This window comes from Mesoplodon mirus (assembly GCF_964341445.2).
Source record: "Mesoplodon mirus genome assembly, chromosome: 4".
Taxonomy (NCBI): Eukaryota; Metazoa; Chordata; class Mammalia; order Artiodactyla; family Ziphiidae; genus Mesoplodon; species Mesoplodon mirus.
In genome coordinates, this window is record NC_138979.1 from 167,098,403 (window position 1) to 167,121,341 (window position 22,939).

General features: G+C 40.2%; 1 protein-coding gene across 1 annotated transcript in view; it reads right to left on the bottom strand.

Annotated features, from left to right (window-relative positions):
• SEL1L (SEL1L adaptor subunit of SYVN1 ubiquitin ligase) overlaps positions 1 to 20,917 on the bottom strand; it is a 56,952-nt gene extending 36,035 nt beyond the window's left edge. Inside the window, exons 1-3 of the mRNA XM_082617000.1 lie at positions 20,733 to 20,917; positions 15,302 to 15,339; positions 14,239 to 14,470 (exon numbers count right to left, since the gene is read on the bottom strand). Of these exons, the coding sequence (XP_082473126.1) occupies positions 14,239 to 14,470; positions 15,302 to 15,339; positions 20,733 to 20,802 (340 nt within the window). The 5' untranslated portion in view covers positions 20,803 to 20,917. The remainder of the gene's footprint in view (positions 1 to 14,238; positions 14,471 to 15,301; positions 15,340 to 20,732) is intronic.
• Between the last annotated feature and the right edge of the window lie 2,022 nt (positions 20,918 to 22,939).

A 22,939-nucleotide genomic window follows, 5' to 3' on the forward strand; every position in this document is an offset into this window, starting at 1 on the left:
AAATTATTTTCAGTAAGTTATGAAAGGCAAACGAATTCAAAATGGTTTACCACCAGATAAATGTCATTCACCATCCTGGTAATCACTGACCAGAGGCAAATAACTTTTTCACCTTTGATTTGTCCACTTTTTAAGAAGTGATCTTTAATGCAACATATGAGCAAAGCATCCTTTATCACCAACCTCAGAGGCATCACTTTGACTATAGAATCTGAAAAAGGCGCTCCCATGCACTGCTACTAGATTCAAATTTGCTTTGGAAAGGTAGTATCTGTACAACTGCAGTTTGTAAACTTGAATTTCAACTTAAATAACATACAATGGTTTAAAGTATATTTGATTTTTCCCTATGATAACAGAAATTTCTGTTTTAAAAGCAAATAAGAATTGTCATAAGAATTCTAGTTTGCCAGAACTTTTATTTTCTAAGTGGTTCAAATACATGAAAGCATTCGTTTTCATGTGATGGAACAATACAGCAGAAAAGAAACTGGAGAGAACCCAAAGATTTTTGGCAACAAAAGGTGTTAACCTACTACTGAGTCAGCACTAACTTAAGCAGTAAGAACTCCCAGGGTACACCTGATTTATCAATTTAGTAAAATCGAAATATCTTGGTCAAAATAATGTGTTTATTATTAAGTTAGTAGAAAGAAAATTTGTATCTCTCAGCTATCTTCTCCAAGCAAAATCACCACAGGGAAACTACTATTACCTTTTAAACTTATTGTAAAGTCTTCCAGAAGGTACTGACTGGGACTTGCTGGTTTCAAGTCAATAATCTCAAGTTGATATTCCTCACAATAGCATTGATTTCAGTTAATTTTCTTCCATGGAGAAATTCTCTAAGAATTTCGAAGCTATTATTTTAAAAACAGCCATGAGGGGCTTCCCTGGTGGCGCAGTGGTTGGGAGTCCGCCTGCCGATGCAGGGGACGCGGGTTCGTACCCCAGTCCGGGAAGATCCCACATGCCGTGGAGCGGCTGGGCCCGTGAGCCATGGCCGCTGAGCCTGCGCGTCCTGAGTCTGCGCTCCTCAGTGGGAGGGGCCACAACAGTGAGAAGCCCTCGTACCGCAAAAAAAAAAAAAAAAAAAGAAAAAAAGAAAAACAGCCATGAAAACAGTACCAGTTTAAAAAACAATGGTAATCACTGCTCTGGCATAATGAGGCTGACTGAATACGCAATTTGAGTTAATGATAGCCGGTAATCAAATGTGACACTTAAAATGAAAGGGAGAAAAATGTGTTAAGTCAACTCTGCACCTTCATGTAAAAATGACATAGTATCACAATCTATTTAGACCTTGAGAGTAAGATATTTAACTTACAGTATTTGAGAACTTATAATAACGAACAGACTGGTCTATATTTAAACTAGTAGAAATTTGCTCTTGCAAAGTCAATTAGAATCATTTAGGAAAGCTAGAAAGGTTTTTAACAACCCCCCTGCTCCCGCCCCAAACCCTACCTGAACCTGTAATCCTTCAGCGCTGGCCAGAATATAGGTAAATGGGAACTTCCATACTGTTGGCAGGAGTGTAGAGGGGCATTCAATAATATCTGTTAGAATTGAAAAGCTCCATACACCTTTCGATCCCATTTTTTCACTTTTGGGATGTTTACTTAATAGAAGTGCTCCCACGAAGATACAAAGAGGTATGTCCAAGAGAGCATTTGTGCATCATCATAATTTTAAAAACATAAAGCCAAAAAGAACTCAAAGGTTTATGACAAGTAGGTTGGTTAAATCAACTACAGTGCAGGAGTTACATCTGGGCATCAACACAGATGGAATCAAAGGTCACTAGAGAATGGTGTAGACAGAGCAGAAGATAAAGGCTGAGTCTTGGGGGCAACCTTACGTTTCAACATCAGGCAGGTTCCGAGGAACCACAGCCAAGAGAAGAAAGCATCTTCAGAAAAAGGAAAAAAATACATGAGGGGTCGGTAAGGTTAAGGACCAAGAACTGACCAGGTATTCAGCAATTAGAATGTGCCTGGAGGAGAGTGGCTTTAGTGGTCTGGAGGGGACCAGGGCCTCGTCACACTCAGATTAGAGAATGGAAAGAGAGGAAGCAAAGTCAGTGAATAGAGACAACTCTTCCCAAGAATAATGCTATGAAGGGGAGTACAGGAGTAAGGCGGTTGTCGGAGGGGCACTGGGGGCCAAGTCTTGGTTTTTCTAATATTCAGATATGATACCATGTTTGAATGTTGGTGGAAAGAATTCAAGAGTGTGGGCAAAGACTGTCGTTTGCCATTCAGTAAACAAGGAATGTTGTCTGCCACTGAGTCACCAGCCACTGCAGCTGCGTCCCCAACAGTGCACCCTGAGGGGAATTCAGGATGGAGAAAAACAGGATACCGGCTCTATATAGTTAAGATGCATATCTAAGGAATAATTTCAGTGAGCCCAGACTCTTGCATCTTCCCAAACATAGAAAAGCACTAAAATCATTAACTTGAGATGTCTGATTTTGGGGATTAGCAGTAATATTTTGATGTCTGACTACATACATTTTTTTTCTTCCCAGCAAAAACTATATATCCTGGCTCCCCCCTTACCTCTTAGGAGCAGGTCCTCAGAGCTATCTGAGAGGCTGTCTCCCACCATACAGTCCTCAGTAAGGTCCCCGAATAAAACATAATTTGCAACTTTTAGGTTGTATGTTTTTCTTCAGTTGCCAAGAGAAAACAATGTAAATGTGGCTCGAATGTTGTTATTGGTACTGAATTAAATGTCCTGGAATACAAATACTCATATCTTTTCCTCATTTTTAATTGTAAAATCAAAACAAGACAAAAACATCAACCTCTTGATCCATATAGATAAAGCCAAGGGATTTAGCTCTGTAAATTCCTCATTTTAAGAGCATTTACACTCTATTAAAGACTGATATTATATCTATAAGTTTAGATGGGTATTCTGTTAATAAGACGACTATTTAATCATGCTGCTTGTTTGAAGCAATTTTGTACTTCCAAATATACAGCAGTAAGTAGCATTTTAGTCAAATATATTTAGAGTCACAAATATACTTATAGTCAGGCTTCCCTGGTGGCGCAGTGGTTGAGAGTCCGCCTGCAGATGCAGGGGACACGGGTTCGTGCCCCGGTCTGGGAAGATCCCACGTGCCACAGAGCGGCTAGGCCTGTGAGCCATGGCCGCTGAGCCTGCGTGTCCGGAGCCTGTGCTCCGCAACGGGAGAGGCCACAACAGTGAGAGGCCTGCGTATCTCTCTCTCTCTCTCTCTCTCTCTCTCTCTCTCACACACACACACACACACACACACACAATATATACTTACAGTCAAAAATTATATTTATAGTCAAATGTATTTATAGTCAAAAATTGAAACACAATTATTTAACGTTAAAAAGGTACCAACCTCAAGATAACTGTCATATAGTGTTCAGCAATTTTAGTAAACACAAAGATAAAAACTCAATCAACCAACCAATCAACATCAAACTTCCTAAAGTACTACAAACGGAGCACAAATAACAGATGACTTAAAGCAAACCATACTTGAGATAAAGCAAATGGTATAGGCCAAATAAAGAGGTATTTACCGTTGACTGAGAAATACGGTATAGTAATCTTCTAGGGAAAATAACAATTTTATGTTATTTGCTACAAGAAGACTGTTTTCACCCAAGGTCGAGAATTGCTAACTAGAGTTGAGAATTACATTAATGAAGGACAGACAGACATGCAGACTATACTAAGGAAGGCACTGCTTTAAGGATTAAGATGTATTTTTCAGAAAATCAATGAAATGTAGTCACCTAGAGAATGAACAAAAACATTAAGATCAGAGTTCATATAAGCTCAGTTCTCTCTGTGAAAATAACCATTCAAAAGAAGAAAAAGAAGCAAGCACTGGCCCATGTGCCCAGAAGAAAGTGACAAAAGCTTCAGGACACTCAGGTGACAGGTAGTCAGAAACCAGAGTGAAACTTGCTCAGGAAAACTGCTGCTTAAGAACAGTGAGTGTGGGGACTTCCTGGTGGTCCAGTAAGACTTCACGCTCCCAATGCAGGGGGCCAGGGTTCGATGCCTAATCCCACATGCGTGCCACAACTAATAAGTCTGCATGCCACAACTAAAGATCCTGTGTGCCACAACTAAGACCCGACGCAGCCAAAATAAATAAATAAATATTAAAACAAAACAAAACAGTGAGTTTCACTAAATAATGGTTGTAAAGGCATTTTGAGTTCAAAAGCCCTGGTGGGGTGCTTTTCCACAAGGATGGTCTCCCAAAGGCGTTTCCTTCCACAAATAACTTCTTGTACAACCAAACAAAAGAAACAACGATAAAAGAAAGCTCTGCATTAAAGTTAGACCTGTTGTAGGTTATGGCCTATGTTTCCTTAACCATTTATCTTCTGTTTAGTCAGTGTACTAAGGTTTGTTTATTCCTTTCCACCCTCCCTCTTGCATGTGACAATGAAGCAAAAATGCTATCCTATTATTCAACCAACTTTCCTCAGAACCCAATTTTAAGCATGTTTAGTTAAGTTTAAGCTCAGTGCCATTCAAAACAGACCAAGATACTGGTTATTTGATTTTTTTTTTTAAGACTATTAGGGTAGTGTGTAGAAAAGACAATCCAAGCAATGGGAAAGTATACAAAATTAAAGAAAAAACACTGTCATCTTTAGTTACCACTGAAAATTATCTTTCTCCAAAGGTAATGACTGTTCCTAGAAAAGAGGTTCATTTTTCTTTTCAAGTGCAAATGTGGGGGGACAAATGGCTTTCTTTCCCATAAGGGACCTGTGATGGTTAACTGTGTATAAACTTAGCTGGGCCACAGTATCCAGATGTCTGGTCAAACACAACGCTGGGTTTCTGTGATGGTGTTTTTTGGATGAGATTAACATTTAAATCATGGACTTTGAGTAAAGCACATTACCCTCCACAATGTGGGTGGGCCTCAATCAATCAGTTAAAGGCCTAACAGAACAAGAGCAAGAAGGAATTCTGCCAGCAGAGGGCCTCCAGTTCTATTGATATTTCTCGGGAGCACCCTGAGTAATAGAGGATCAATGGGGCGAGAGCTGGTTCCTTATACGGGGTGAGGGTAGGGGTGTGTCCAGGGGCTGGGCCGGAGCGGTGGCTTAGGTGGTCTGCCCACCCCTTTATGGTGGTGTGTGCAGGAGGCATGCGCAGTGCCCTGCTTTTGCTCCCGACCCCCTGCTTTTGCTCCAGGCTCTTCAAAAGTGGCTCTTCAAAAGTGGCAGTTGGGTTTTTTGGTCTCTGTTATCTTTTGTCCATCATTTTGCCCCACTGTCCCATGCAGGCAGTTATTTTTAGTCCCATACAGTCCCATCCTATATACTTGTTGCTCGAGGAGAGGTGTGCCCAGGGGCAAGCACTGCAGCACTGCAGCAAAGGGTCCCGGGTCCCAGGTTTCTCTCAATACTAATTATTTACAATGTGACATTTTCACTTATCACTGACATTCCTTCAGGTGGCAGCCAGTGTAGACTGGCTAACAATTCGTAACTCCTTCCTCACCTCTATAGGGCTAGGGGTGGTCAAGTGATAGTTTTGGCAGTTCTACTAATAACTTCTGAGGGAGGCTCCCGCTCCTCTGATGCAGGCAGCACTTCTTCCTGAGGACCTAGGACCTGGAGATACGGCTACCACCAGGTGTGACCACCTGGGACAAACATGACGATGAAGTCAATTTACTAAGGAGACTGAACAGGAGAGAGAGAAGGAGCTGGAATCCTTGATGGCACAAGCCCTGAACCACCTTATCTATGGAGTTCTGGTTATGTGAGGCAAATAAACCTCTGCTCCTGCCACTGTTGGATGGATTTCCTGTTATCTGCCAACAAAACATGTTCCTTTTAAAATGACTATTGAGCATTCTGTAACAGGGGAATACCACAGTGTAATCACTCCCCTCTTGGTGGCCTTTCATTCATTCTTTTTCAACAAACGTTTGCTGAGGTGATACGCAGAAAACAGTTAACACAACAGACATGACTGCTATCCTTTGAAAGGCTGGCCCTTGGCTGGCATCTGGGAACTTAGACTTTGGGAGGGTTCCTGCCACCTTAACCCTAGTGACTCACTGTATCTAGACTGCTTGTACAAACAGTGTGGTTTATGCTCAACATCTGCTTTTCTTCTGGGAGTCTGCAACTTTGGTAGATTCCAGGTGGACAGTGATTACATGACTAGTCTCCACTAAAAACTCCAGGCACTGGGTCACTAATGAGCTTCCCTGGAAGACAACATTTCCCATGTGTTGTCACTTGTGCTAGGGGAATTAAGTGCATCCTGTGTGACTCCACTGGGAGAGGACCCTTGGGAAACTTGCACCTTGTTTCCTTTGGACCTCATCCCATGCTGATTTTGCTTTCACTACAATAAATCATAGCTGTGAGTACAACTATATCCTGAGTCCTCCCAGCAAATCACTGTACCCAGGGGTGGTCTAGGGGGTCTCCAAATATCAACTGGCATCAGAAGTGGGGTTCCCTAAACCAACCCAGACTCACTGATACATGGTGAAATTTTGGGAAAAGAAGAAGAAGGGGCCTGGTGTGATGTATCTTTGGTGTCCAGCTGATTATGGGGTTATGCATGGTATGCAGCAGTAGCTGACCTGCTGTATGTTATGAGAGGTAAAAGTTACCTGTGGAATCTGAACATGATAGATCCAACTCCTGGAGAGCAGGCTTGCTGCACCCCACACTGCTTCTGGCCATGCTGGCTAAAGTGATGCCTTTGGGTTTTGCTCTCTCCTCCATGGGAGGAAAAAGGGGCCCCAAATGCCCGAAGGTAAAAAGGCCGAAAATGTTAAAAATCTGCATTGTTCTCTTCTCCAAGTGGGCTGGGGGTGGGGTTTAAATCAGGTCCCAGGGCTGGAGCAACATTTTAGATAAAACAAAACAAAACAACAACAAAAAAAGGGAGGGAGGTCACACCACAGCCGTTTTTTCAGCCTAGCTGCTGCTGCAGTACCTCCTCCACTCCGCTTCCTCCCCTGCATTCCAGCCTGTATCTTCCCCGGCAGCTGCAATGTTAACCCTGCAAACACTGAATTTATTGCTAGGAGTTTAAGTAAATTGGCAATGAGGAAAAAAGAAAAAAGGAAAATTTTTTAGTGACTTTATATTTTGTGGTTATGACATCTGGATGTATGGTAAAAATGGATATAAAATGTTAAATGCTTGTAACTGCATACATGCCAGAGGAATCATCCTGATCAAGGGAAGCTACAAAAAAAGAAATGTGTTAGTGGGACACAACTTCCTTGCTTTTTGCCGCCAGTGGGCGGGTTGGAATTTAAACTCTCTTTGAGTATTGGAAACAGAACAAGTCTCTGTAACTGATGAGTTTTGCTATGGAAGATATGGATTTTTGTTTGTTGGAGCCTCTGGAAAAAGGGAGATAATAAGAAAGAAAGGTGACCTACAGATGGAGATCTACTTTTAGAGTTCTAAAAAGCAGGTTTTAGTTGGCTAATGAGAGCTTGTGAAAGTGGAGGTCTGTCCCTTAGAGACCGATGTGCATATTTGTGAAGGGGTCGATTTGGACTTGAAGAATGACAAAACCAGACGGTCATAGGAAAGCCTTATCTGCCACTTGGCCTTTCTGGCCTGTAGCATCTAGTCTTTGCTGCTGAAGAAAAGCCTCTGACTTTTTTTAAACTCCTGAATTCACAGATCCTAATTGCTTGTATCTGATTCTAAGCTGAGGCCTGATACTGTCTGGTATAAGCTTCCAGCCTAAGCGGGAGCTGTGTTGAACTGAAAGCAGGCATAGGCTCATAAAGAGAACTCATACTCTGTGACCTCTGCACATTAGGCCATCTCGCTGCGGGGTCTACCCTGTGAGGACATCATAGCTGCTCGGCTGCACTGGCTGGGTCCCATACAAATCCCAGCAGGAGAGGACTTGTTCTTTGATGGGACCATCTGAAATCAAGCTCCTGATTGCGTGTACAGTGCTGACACAGAGCCTGACCACATTCTTAACTTGTGGCTATAGCTGAAAGCTGCAATTTGGGAGAGGGTACATCACAGCAACTGTGACCTCTGATCACTCCTCACAGGCTGAGCCGACTCCAACCCCCTCCAGAGCATGTCTAACTGAGGTCAACTCCCTGTGCCTGCGTCGCCTGAAGAGCTGCCATTCGCAACGATGGACTGACACCTCTGACTCTGCTTCCCTCGCCTCTCTCCTGCTGCACACGCCTGAGTGCAAGCTGATTAGTCATGCAGCCATCCTCAGAAAGGGGCTGATCTTTTCTAGGCTGTTCACCAGATAAAGTCACCAGAGTGAAAGCGGTGGGAGGTTATGTAAAACTATTTTGAAATTTTTTGAAAATTCAGGAGTTTTGTCCTGACCGATTCATGAATAGGACGTTTTTCTGGTTCGGCTGTATAAAGGGGTTTCTCTATGAAGATGTTTTGCACCTCTTTCACAGAACCCCTCCAGACGAAAGGTCTGGATGAGAGTAGGGGATGACTGTAAAAACATAAAATTATGAATGTTGAGTGGAAAACACTGATTTTAGAACCACCAAGGGAAATACACCAAAACCCCTGCAGCCAGAAAGGCACATGGGAGGAGAGAGGGCATTATGATTTGTTCTTCGAAATTACTTCTGGAAGCTTCTTCCTTTTCCTGAAGGAAAACTCTCTGTGCCCCTCTCCGAGCTGTTGAGAGTGCTCTGAGTTCAGACAGCTGAGCTATGATCACACCCGGCAGCGCTGACTGGGGCAGCAGGAGCTGACCCAACCCCTGCACTTCCCACGCAGAAAACCTCCTGGTGCTGACCACACTCACGAGGTGGATGAACCGCTGTCACAGGCAACAAAACTGTTTGGAACTGATTGCCAGTCCCCCTGAAACCAAGCACTGAACTAAATTGTTTGCACTGGACTGGGATCCCCAGGACAAGATACCCATGGTGGGCAGCCACATCACACTGCCTAATTTAGGTCTTGCTCGGGGTGCCCAACGATTGTAAATGCTCCGTTTCTAGAGATTCTCTGGGAATCCCCAACAATTCCTTCTGGGATTGTACTTCTGTATGTGTACCCTGACTATCACGACACTGCCTCAGCCCTGGAAGGCTTTCAACTCAGCTTCAACTTACCGGCCAGACTTGTACTGGGCCTGAACTGATGCTTAGAGCCAGGTAAAAAAGGTTAAAACAAAAACTTAAGGAGGAAGCTACCTGTTTTTCTAAGATAGACCTTTATGATTAATGGGATTTCTTATTTGGCTAAGACACGTGAAGAGCACAACTGAAATCAATACTGCAGGTGGGTCTCACTCTGCTGTCTGGGTCATATTGATAATAATTTTGCTGTAAAGACAACCTGGCCAATGACCAAAGGGGTATGCCACGTACAGTAGAGTGAACATAGCAGGCCTAAACTTCTATCCTTGAGAAGGCCTGCTTACAAGGCTGGCCCTTGGCTTGTGCCTGGGAACTTAAGATTTTGGAAGGGTTCCCACTACCCTAACTGTTATGAGTGACTCACCCCAACTGTACAAAAAATATGACTTATGCTGAACACTTGCTTTCCTTCTGGGAGTCTGCAATTTTGGTATGTGCTAGGCACAGAGAACCTATGTGACTAGCCCTCTATAAAAACTCCGGTACTAGGTCTCTAAGGAGTTTCCCTGGTAGACAACATTTCACACGTGTTGTCACAACTTTTTCCTGGGTAAATTAAACACATACCGTGTGACTCTCCTGGGAGAAGACCCTTGCAAGCTTGCATCTGGCGTCCCCCAGACTTACCCCATGCACCATTCCCTTTGCTGATTTTGCTTTGTACTCTTTTTCTGTAATAAATCATAGCTGTAAATACGACTATATGCTGAGTCCTGTGAGTCTTTCCAGAGAATCATCGAGCCCAGGGGATGGTCTTGGGGACTGGGAATAAGTGTGAAATGTTCCAACGAACAGCAGAAAGCAAGTGTGACTGGAGTCCTGTGAGTGACAGACGAGGTCAGAGAGGAGAGGCTTGATCACATAAAGCCTTGTTTGGATTTTATTCTGAACTTGACAGGAAGCCATTGGTGGCTTGTGAACAGGAAGTAGGATCAGTCTGCCTGTTATTAGATAACTGGCATCAGGGGAAAGGGTGAAAACAGGGACACTAGATAAGAAGTCCTTACATACAAGAGATTCATAACTACCCTTGGGTGGTTCAGGAACTACTTTAGAAAAGAGAAACCTAAGTTTCTCTTTAAGGATGAGCAGAAATGCGATACATGGATTGGGGCAAGGGGGTGAGGAAGGTATCCTAAGCAGTGGGGTGAACTTGTATATGCCTCTGAAGAAGGGTGATAGGTTTAGCATCGCTGGAAAAGGGCAAATGGGGGGAAGCTTTGGGAGATGAAGTCACAGAAGATGGCGGCCATGTGCACACAGAAGGCTTTGTGAATCTTGCTAAGGAGCAAGCACTTCATCTCATAGGCAAATGGAAGATAATGGGGGTTGTAAATAGGGGAGTTATAGGATCAAATTTGGGTTTTAGGAAGATCAATATGCAGAGACATGGATAAGAGGCTGACAAAGGAAGCAAGTCTAGAAGTAATTGTCATATAAGCCAGGTCTAATGTAGCTGGGAGTACACAAAAAGTCATGCATATGCAACTTATACGTATGTACATAAGCCTTTTCATGTATTAATAATACATTAAAAACAAGTTTGAATAAAAAAAAACAAAAGCAATTATTGAAAAACTAAAACAAGTGAATCTGAATGTTTATAAAGTTGTTGGTATGACCACACAGAACATTACTGAAATGATTTTAAAACACATTATATTATTGATACAAATCACTAGTAAAATAAATACTAAGAACAAAAAGAACCACAAAGAAACCTTAAACTGCATTCAGTGGTTAGTGGTAAGGTTGCCATTGTTATTTTGAAATGATATATACTTTATTATTTGTTTGATTAAAGTAATATAACATTAATGTTGTTAGGTACCATGATTTTCAGCATCAGGGCAAGGAGACCCAAACATAAAAGAAGCAAAAATCCTGATGGGTGGAAAGGACTAACAGCAGACTTGAAATCCACTCTCTCTTTTTACTGCCCAAGAAACAGAGAGACAGAGAGGTGATGTGATCAAATCATCTGAGACACATGCTAACAAGAGGCCTTCTGGCAAATGCACTCAAGGTATTTACCACCAGGAGAGTCCCTACTTGTGCACTGCTTTACCGGGTTGGACCTGGTTTGTCCAGACTGCTCACTGTACATAAACCTAGGATGTAAGTATTTATCAGGCATGACTTCCTAGAAAATACCACACAAGCCATGCAGTTATCAGGGAATAAACTGGAGATGTTTCATCACCGAAATAGCTCCCTTTTGTGTAAGTGACACTCCATATCAATCACTCAAAGGCCTCATATATTAAAAACATATATTAAAATAAGCCAGAGCACATCTTAATTGAGGTAAGACAGGACCTGGGAGCAGCTCTGGCAGGCACAGATCTGTGACTTGTGTCTTGTGATAATTATATCTTTGAAAATATTAGTCAAGTTTGATAGTGGGTAGGATCTCTGATTCTTGTGAGTTTGTCACTCTGACCCTCTGTGTTAGCTCACCTGTAATATTTAATGTGAACTGGAATAATCAATATCAATGTTTTATGTCCTAACCCTACCCACCAAAAAGGCCTATTAGTGACAATTCAGTTGCAATGCATATCCTTGGTGTCTAGATTACAGTATCTAAAATAAACACAATTTCCCACTAAAAGGAATATGGATTCCCTGGAGAAATGGCTGAGATTCATTTTGGGGTAAGGAAAAGTATAAGATGAATTTGGGACATCTTGTCCTGCCTAAAAAGGAAGAAGTTTACAAGTCACCTACGATTAGTCAAAAGGACAAAGGAATGAACTTAAAGGGACTCTCAAGAGACAAAAGTGGAATAATGTGAGCAATAAAAAGAATGATTGCAAAAGAGTAAAGCACAGCTGTATAAAACCCATGGATTTGTAATGATGCTCAAAAGCAAAGCAAAACAAACAGAAAACATATTCACTGGTCTCTTTTGGAGGTTGCTAGGGCACCAAATCACTATCTGAAAATATTTCAAGGGAAAGAATCAAGCATTTATCTTGCTGTGTGGATTATATTTCTGGGTAACCAAATAGTTGATGAGGGAAAGTTCTTCTTTAGAAAAGAACTCCAGATAACAAATGCAGGAGGAATGATAAGTTAACAAGTCATTATTTTGATTTTGAAACTCCTAATGAAATAATGCATCCAGACAACAAACGAAATGGTTCCCAAAAGCTCTGGGTGAAAGGTCAATGAGGAACTTTCGAATGGCTGGGTCAGGCTGACACCACCTGACCTTGCTGACCAATCACTAGGAGTGGGACAATCAGACACTATGTAACTCCCAGGTAATGCAATGGGAAGCATACAACACTAACTATAAATATTATCGATTAAAAAATAGAACTACATCTACCCAGGCCTTCAGAGCCAACTTCCAGTTCATAGACTAGACAGCAGATAGTGGAACAAGTTCAATTACATTACTAGCATATGACTAGCTAGATCTAGAATGAAGGAAATCCTATGGCACAAAGGATATTCTTTCTTTAACAAATAAAATGACACTTAAAAACAAGGAAGGGAAAATTGTTACAGATTAAGAGAAACCTAACATCTTAGTGTGGACACTGAGTGACAGAAACCAATTCCAAAAAGACATTTGAAACAAGTGGGAAAACTAAATGGAATCTGGGTACTGGGTGATAAAGGAATGATAGCTAATTTTGTGGGTGTTATAATACTATTGTATTTTTCATTTTGTTGAAAAAAATTCTTACTTTTAGAGATATGTACGCAGGTAAAACAATGTGGAATTTGCTTAATAATCTAGGGGGAAAAAAAGAGTAAATGGATATGGAGTGGCAAAGATGAAACAAGAACAAGAGTGTTGATGGCTGTTGAAGCTGGGTGACGGTGGGTACATGGGGGTCATTACACCCTCTACTTTTGTACTTGTTTGGAAGTCTCCCTAACAAAAAAGAAAGGAATGAAAATAAATATTTGGCAAAAATTTAAAAATGGTAATAATACACTTGGCTGAGGTACAGGAAAAGGAACAGACTTACTTTTCTGCAGAACAGTTTAGCAACATGACTCAAATGTCTTTTCAAATTTTATACTTTACTTTTAAGGTTTACTTTTAAGAACTAACTCTAAGGAAATTTTCATAGATGTGTACAAAGGTATACTTAAAATGGTCTCCCAGCAAAAAAAAAATATTGTTATGGTATATTTACATGTAAAATTTTTATAACCATTAACCATTAAATTGTAAAAGAATATTAAATAATATGGGAAAATGTTCAAGACAAGCTGTTAAGTGCAAAACGCAGGCTGTAAAATAGTATATACATTTTGAACCAGTTTAGTCTTCTTGAAACCATACATCTAGAAAAAAGCCTGAAAGAGTATTCTCCACTATGTTGACAGCTGTTATTTCTACTTGATGGGATTAAGGTACTTTTAATCAAAGAAAAAAATGGTTTCTCTTTTTTGTATAAAATATTTGTAATAAAAATTATATTTTTAAAAGGTAAAACCTGGATCAATTCTCAAGATTGGCTAATAACAGAATAAGCAGATATGGTGGTGATCTTTGAAATAATAAACTAAATGACAGATGGGTGGTGGGACAGGGCAGAGTGGATACATTAATAACTAATTTTTAAAAGAATAGGTATTTAGCACACTCTACTGTGAGAAAGATCAAGCTGTAAGTTTAAAAATTACAGAGTGTCAAGAAAGCAAAAGTTAGAAGAGGATTAAAGTTTTTATGTAACTTTAGGATAAACAACTAAATCAAATTACCTAGGATGACTGAAAAGATTATTGTAGTAAAAATCCTAACACAGTTCTGAAAATAACCAAAGCAGCAAGTTAGACAACCCTTCCTGTCTGAGTTTCTATTTTGTGTACCACTCTGACAGATTGTTACATACTGGAGTCCAAAAAGAAATGTTCGAATACTAATATTATACAAATGCAATTATGACTATCAAATTCAGCTTCTGTAACTTATCCTGTAAAATTATATGCTATACATTATATGTGGTGAATATCAGTAAAATAGGACTACTGCACCTTCTATGATAGCTTTAAAATTTCAGTTGCCTCCTTCCTAAATAAGGCAAAAGTAAACAAAATGTCTAGACTACCTGGTTTCCGTACTTTCATTGGCTCTTCATAGTCCTTGTTTTCTGGATTTTCAGATTCTAGAAAGCTGATTTCTTCTGTGACACTTTCTCCTTCTTGGCTTCTGAGGCCGTCTTCCTCTTCTTGAATAGGTGATTCCAATTCTGATTCTTCTGAATCAAGGAATATCTGACCAGCGACTACTCTGCCTGCTGGGCTATGGTCCTCTACCGACTCATCTGACGGCAAAGAAGTCTGACAATATAAAGTATTTTTAGTTTCCACTACTAACAAGACTCCCTCCAACCTAATTTGACCATTTCTTTCACTAATCCAGATACACCTCCTTCAGTTCCTTGAATGTGTCATACTCATTCGCCTCTATACACTTTGGCACGTGTCCATCACATGCCTTCATCACCTGCCTAAACTTGACTCTTCAGATTTAAGCTTAGATGTTACCTCCCCCCAAGAAGCCTTCCTTAAATTCCCCAAGTCTAGGTTAGGTCTCCCCCTACTTGCTCCCAATATATCTTATACTTCCCCGTATGACAGCCCTGTACTACAACTTCCTGTTTCTTATCTACATTCCTTCGAATCTAGAGATCAGGGATCATAACTGATTGGTCTCTTTGAAGATGTAATAATCAGCCTTATTCATTCAATCAACCAAGTTAAGTGCATTAACAGATTTTTTTTAAATTGATAAGTGTAAACAAATGGTAGAGGTTAAATCTTCAAATTAAAAAACTAAAAAAAAAGAATAAAATCAATCTCTCATTAGGCAGTAAAAAATGTAACTGCCTTCAGGCTCTTCAACACACACACACACACACAGAGCACATTTAAGTTGGAATTAAATCTAGTAACCAACACTCTTAGAAATATTTATTATTCTCTCCTATAGGTCAGTGATTTTTCCTCCCAGAAGAACTAATATTGGCACTAGCTATCTTTCTTTTCCTTTTTTTAAAAAATATAGTTCTGTTGCTCAAAAGATGCAGATTTCACATCCTTTTGAAGATACATCATTCATGCTTTTAAACTGGGCATCAAATACTGGTCAATGTAAATTTGAGTACACACCTTGGAATCTAAGGATTCATCCTGGTTGCCTTCTTCATCTGTAAAGAAATTTTAAGACAATTTAGTCATCTTTCTTGTTTGGAAATTGCAGGTATGTTAAATGAAAGCATTTGATAATACAACAAATAATAAGACACTGGATAAATAAATCTATAATTATCTAAAAATTGGTTGTATTCAACAACTGCTCAGAAAAGATTAAGTGAAAGGAAAAAAGGGCGTTGGGGGTGGTATTTTTTTCCTCTTTATTCAGGAAAGGCATTAGCTTCATCTGGTACACAGGTAGGAAGACCAAGACCACCACCACCAAAACCAGACATTTCTTCAGGTGCCATCCAGTTCTTTTGTATATAGTTAGTCCACTACTGAGAATGAGTTGTTAAATTTATAAAAATAGAGCCCTGATTTTGTGGTTCGGGATTCCACCCATTCTTCTCCTCAGCTCAGACTCTGGAGTAACTCTAGCTTATTTTAGTGATAACTAGCATTTAATTGTTCACTAAGACCACTAAAGATGGACATTAGGAATTATTATTATCTGACAGCAGAGTTGCCAAAGATAGTTAGAATTTGTGTTCGACTTTACTGAAGACATAACCAGATATGCATAAAAAGTAGCATCACACTATCATGTATTTACTCACATGAGATCTATTTATTAAGAAATCAATAGCTTATATCAACTATTTACATCTTTCTTCCAAATTCATACTGGCTGTTTTGGTTTTGTCCAATTACATTAAGTTTCCTTCTATTATTCTTTCTGCATTTCTCTGCTACTTCTATTCTGGCTGCTTGCTATTCTTTTTCCTGCTCTTATATAAACACATTCGACAACCCAACGGACATTCACAAATATTTTTTTTTTTTTTTTTCTTTTTTTTTTTTTTTCTTTTTGCGGTATGCGGGCCTCTCACTGTTGTGGCCTCTCCCGTTGTGGAGCACAGGCTCTGGACGAGCAGGCTCAGCGGCCATGGCTCATGGGCCCAGCCGCTCCACGGCATATGGGATCTTCCCGGACCGGGGCACGAACCCGTGTCCCCTGCATCGGCAGGCGGACTCTCAACCACTGCGCCACCAGGGAAGCCCCACAAATATTTGATCTTTGTATTCCCAGCCAGTTAAAAAAACAACTGTCAGATGATCTCTAAGTTTCCTTCTTACTATTAAAATTACCTGATTTTATCCAGGTGTGAGCTTCAGTATTGCCAGCTCCGTAAATTATGTGAGAAATTAACCAGTAGACAAAACGCTATAAGACCATGTGATTTTTTTACTAGAAAATTTGGTGTTATGGTTGCCATTTATCTTTACTTCATATGGTTATATCCTAAATATGATTGGTGACTTGTAACTCTCCAAAGTACAACAAAAACATGTTTTGGAGTTTGTGTTACTGAAGTACTGAGCCAACTTTAAGAAGTATAACCAACTCATTATGCACCAAATACCCAACTCTATTTCACAGTATTTGTTTCTTTTGAATATTTGAGAAAAATCAGTCTTCTGGTGAGGTTGTGCCATAAAGTGCTGTAAATTCAAAGAAAACTTAAATTATAGCTATTTTCACATTCACTACTTTTAGATTACCTTCCAAATATTTTATTTCTGGTGGGTGGGGAGGAGAAGGGTTTAGCATGTATTAGTCCCACAGTGCCCATAACATTTAGGTAGTGATGTCAATTAATGAACAATCATCCTTCATGCTCACTTCTTCACAAGTATTACCCAAAGCCCAAGTTCTAACGTATGGTTTAAAGTCCATTCTCAGCAGATCTTTGGATAAGGAAAAAAAATTCATCTCTAATAACAAAGTTGTATGTGTGAATGTATTTAATTAGTCATAAACATTAGCTAGTTAATAAATCAAGAGCAGACATTAAATGTGAAATGTATAGGGTATATCCCCAAGTACTGAAACTTTAGATTAGTTGGAACTCAAATCACTAATCACTCAATTGAGTACCTTGTCACAATAGTTCACATATGTAGCTAATAAGTAAATAATATAGATGCCTGTAAATAAATTTTAAGACATGTACATTTGAGACACTACAAGCTGTTAGGCATTAGAGTAGCAAAATGTGTTTCTGAACTCCCAGAGACATGGGAACTTGTGACATCGGGTTATTTCATATGAATGGCATCATGTTTCTCTTTCTTTTCTCTCCACAAACTAGGAATATATACTCAGGTTACTGGTAAATAAGAGCTTTCCTTCTCATTTACTAAACTGGGAAAGCCTACTCCAGATGGTAATCTTAAAGCAAAGGTATTTTCTCTTTGAAACTAATATGTCCATTCACACAACACTTTAAAGAAGTTTCTTATAACCTAGAGACTTCTGACAGGCAGTCAGGTAAGGATTAAAAATACTGAAGTTACACATAAATAAAAAGAATATAGTAATGCTTTTATCAGAACACATACATCAGGCAACAAGAAAAATGCAAAAGGATTCAATGAAGAGCTATGGATTTCTCTCAAGAGTATCATATCCAAAATACCATGGTTTACATTACTTTGGTAATCATACCCCTTCCTTTGAAAAAGACCAATTTTCATTTTTATTATATCAGCTAACAAAACGGCAAAATACCGGGGATACTCTTTCAGGGAAAAGTGGTCATTACAAATTCATTTTCCAACTTGTCATGTAAATTAAACAGACTGATATATCTTCAAACACAGAAAGCCTTCCAAGTTTAGTGAAAAGAGACCAGATATCCTGTCTTTGGCTTTGCCATTGAATCTGTGCAGATCCTAGGATACTGCTGATTCCCAATTACTCCAAATCCAAGGCCTGGAGAGCTAGGCTCAAAACCTGGCTTTATTACATGTTAACATTACACACATGGTTCAATATAGCAAGTTTGCTCAGCTTCCTCTTCCTCAAGTGTCAAAAGGGAATAATATCATCTGCCTTGTTGACTCTCAACAAAGTTTTAAGGAACAAAAGAAGAGTGAAATGAAACATATTCTGCAATCTGAAATCTACTCTTTAAATACATGGTGTTAATTAATATAACTGTTACCTGAAATACCTAGCAGTGGACCTAATTTACAAGACTCTGTAATATTATTTGGCATAAAGAAAAGAAGTAAACCATTTTAACCAGTAAGCCACTTCCCGTCAAAAACAAGAAAACATGTGAGAAAAGTTGAAGCGTTTTTCATTATTATCTTGAGAAAATGAGAGTAGTATCTTTTAAATCTCCTCCTTTAAATTTATTTATTCACAAGGAAAAGAAAACATTTCTAATAAAAGTATTATACTTTTACGTGCCTTTAAGACAAGATATTAGGTAACAGCTAGTAACAATGATAGGATCAAGATTCCTTTTGTTGGCTGATCAAATTCTATCTGGCAATAAATGCAACTTGCTCTGGGTAACCACCAACACTCAAACATTATGTCAACACAAAATTATGACCCAAAACTTGATTTTTAAATAGGAGTAAATATCCCGTATAAATAAGCAATTTAATGATATCCCGTATAAATAAGCAATTTAATGAATAAAAAAGTCAACTGAAAATCCATGTACTCAACTTATAAAACTTTATCTCACTTAAGCGTTTTATGACATTTGCACTTCATGTGAGAACAGCAGTGCCTTTATTACTGGTCAGCATGCCCATCTATATAGTTTTAGTTCTGGCTGAGTAAGATTTTTGCCTCTACCAGAGAAACGTTTTGGCAGTTTAACTATGATGGAAATCAGAACAGATGTTTTGTGAACATAGTCCTTTGCGTACATCAACACAACCCAAAGATTTAACACTTCAGTATAAACAGTCTTCTATTATAATATATGGAGAATCCCAACTGTTGATTAAAAAACATCTTCAAGCATCATCTCCACTGACATGATGCTTTTGATATGTGCAATCTAGTCAAAGGAAGATGCAGGAAAACGTTTACATGCTTTAATTTTAAGTCTGCAAACTGAATTCAGAGGGATATGCACCATATTCTTTAACTAGTAGTTCTTACACTTAGGGTGAAGAATCACTTGTGGAGCTTTTTAAACTACAGATACCCCAACCTGTTCCAGACCTAAAACTGCGATTTTAACAAACCCTCAAGAGGAATTCTGATGCAGGTGGTTCATGGTCCATCAGGTACTCTACAGTACTGATTTCATACTTCCTTTGATCAAATAACTGCTAGCAGCGGCTTCAGGAGTTACACAGTTTTAAAGATTTGGTCATGAACACAAATCAACACTAGAAGGCGGGGGGGGGGCGGACCTCAGAGCATGATGTTGGCAGTAAAGTAACTGGCATATGCTTGTTGCTTTTGAAATGGTATCTTAAACCACACTATGGATAGAGTTTTAGGTTTAGACCTCTTATTTTAGAAGCAGAATGACGTTACAGCATTGACGTACAACTAGGACGGATAATTTGAGGAGTCAGATAACCATCTGGGAAATTTTCTGTTGGGGGAAAAAAAAAGAGTTGACATTTATACCCTGCCTTGTTCCAAAAAAAATTTAAAGCCACAGAACGGCTGTTTTGTTAACTGAAACTGATTAAAATTCAAAAGCTTTATTGTACTGATTGTTTTTTTTTTTTACCAATACTCAGAAACACTAAATGCTTCTTTACCAACACTCTCAAAGTAAACGTTTTCAGATGTAGGTAGATTAAACTATTAAAAAAGAGAAATGATAATTTTCAGAGCTAGGGTATAAATCAGCTAACTGGAAAATCAAATCAAAAGCATATGAATTTCTCTATCTATGTAAAAATCCATTTTACATTTATAAGAACCAAGATTTTTTTCAAAAATCATAAAATTACTGTTAGCAAACATGGGGCGGCTCAGAAACACTGTGACACAGTAAAAAACACTTTCTTAAGAATATTTCTTTAAAAAGGGTACGGAGTAGGCACATTTACATCAAAAGTCTTCATTTTTTAAACAAAGAGACAGGGCAATCTCAGGTGCTAAGCAAACCCACCAAACCACTGTCAACATCCTGGTTTTGATGGACCTGGCTCTGCCCAGACAACCCCAGGTGTGCCAATCACTTAACTTACAAATCCCAAAGCCAAAGTTTCAAAACCGATGCAGCACATAATCTACATGAGAGTCGTGGAAGCTCCGGAAGGGCTCCTGTGTCACTGTGGGTCTAAGCCAGATGTCAGGATTCATTCCCATGGAGTCACTGCTCATTTGGGAGGACTCGTGTAAAGTTTGTGAAGTGAGGAGAGGTGTGAGTTGGGGGACCGCCCCTTCTTTTCCTCCCCTCTCAAGCTCCCCTAAACACCCGCTCTGACCCAGGCCAACCGAAGCCCAAGAAATGACAGCGAGTGACAGGCTACTGCGAGGTGTGAGCTGGAGCCCCCACGGCCCTGCCCCGGGATGGAGGCCGGGGGGGCGGTGGCTCCTGGCCTCCAGTCCGAGGGGGCGGATACTGACCCGAGGACGCGGAGGCCGAGCCCAGCAGCACCGCACTGAGCAGGAGCGTCAGCCCAACCCAGACCCGCATCCTGCTCTCAGGGCCGCTACCACCCGCTGGAGCTGTCGCTTTCTCCTCTGCCACCACCAACTCAGCCACCGCCGCCGCCGCCACCACCGCCTCGCCGCTGCTCTTCCTGCTCTGGTTTCCTTCCTCCGCCCCTTCCCAGGCCTCCCTGCCCTAGCGTGCAGCCAATCCCCGCCCGCCGTCGTACGCTCCTCGCCCAATCGCCGCGGCCTTCCCGCCCACCTTATTTCCCCGCCCCTGGGGGTCAAGAATTGTCCAATCATTACGCGAGATTCTCACACTGGCTTTCCCGGTTGGACCACGGCCTCACCGACATGGCCCCAGCTAATTGGTAGCTCCTGGGTTTAATCATCCCGGAATCAGAGCATGAGTCCAGGGTTGGACGAAAAGTCACCCAAGACTACAATTCCCACAATGCACTTCAAGGGCCTCTCTCTGTGTGTGCTCTTGGGAAACGTAGTCCATCGTGGGGCAATATTTAAAAGTCCAAGTGGTTGTAGAAGTTCAGAGAACTTAGCTAACACCTGGGCTAGACACCAACTCCAGGCCGTGAGCTCACAGGTTTATTTTTTTTTTGAGCCAAATAAATATCAAGAAACACACATTATAAGGTTAAGAGTTTGTAATATGTTAAGTTCTTCCTCTTTGTTTTATTTAGAAAATTTGAATTGGACATAGTGGTATCAGCACTGAGGAAAAATACAACAGCTAGACTGAATTCGAGATATATTTTTTTTAACGTAAACGAAACAGTACCATATATACGGAAACCAGGGTGGAACTCACTACTGGTCCCCCTTTCCCCTACAAAACAAAAGGAAATAAACCCCACCTAGTACAGACTATGTCAATGCTAGTATTCATTTTTATGACATCCATCAGATAATAATAATCTGGAAAAAGGGGCAGACAGTCTTTGCAAAACCCTTTCAAACATTTGTCCTCATCCCTCTCCTTTTGTAAGTTACATTGTTTTCTTGTTCATTGACTACCTAGGTCTTACATGGACTAGGTTCAAGAGTCTACGTTGGTGTATTTGGAGATAAAGGTGACAGATTGCATTGCAGAAGTGGAAATAGTCTTGTGTATTAAGTACTAACCCCAGGCATGCTCCAACTAGGTAGCAGAGCGGTGGCTTAGTGTTCCTGCCCTTTCATCAAATTGTCATTCTGCTTTCCCTAGTATTCACCCACAGTCAGCTCTTAGGTCTACAACCTAGATATTCTGAGTTCAGGATTTTGGTAAAGTCCACACTGGCCACATATCTTCATATCATCTGTGTTCCATCTTCTTTGCAGAAGAGTCCTCTTTTCTGGGAAGAGGATAAAAAACTATTGTGAACATTCACATTGGAGAGGATGAAGGAAAAATATTGTCCCATGAAAAAGAGTTCTCTTTCTACTCCTACCACACTCATCTCTATTTTTGTCACTCACAATGCTTCCTCAGAGTTCCTCTCATTTTAAATCATAGAGTAAAATCTAGTATACTATGTGACCATTTTTCTCTTTCTCACTGAAAACTTCCTTACTGACCCTCATTTTCCCTTACCTTCTTGATGCACCTGAGTTCTAGCCATACTCACCAACACCATTCTCTCTTCACTGTAACCTAAACTGCATACTATGGCCAGATGAATTTTCCTTAAACACTGCTTTCATCTTCTTTTTCAAAAATTTTTAATGGCTGCCTTAAAACTGACAGTTCTACATTCTTGTGGGAAGTATTGGGGAAGAAACTTCTTCCCTCCATAAGAGAAACAGTGATTATCTGACTGATAAGATTGGGGAAAGTTCACTGTTTGGTTGAGAGCCAACTTCTATTTTCATCTTTTTCTTTACTGAGTGCTTCTTATATCAAAGCCCTGTGCTAGGTGCTGCAATGACAAATTTTCAGCTTCTCTTTTACTACTTTCCCAATTTCCACATTCACACTCTCTTGCCTTCTCATGGGCTCCCCTACCCTCTCCCCACTGCCCTTGCTTCTTCTTCTTCTTAGCCACAACACTGGCATCTTCCCAACTTCACTTCCATTTCATCTTGGCTGAGTCTTCTCTGTCCAGGCCAGTCCTCGTTAATCCTCATTTCTCTAAGTGTCTACAGAACAGTCACAAACTTGCCTTTTAAATGGGTGGTAGCTT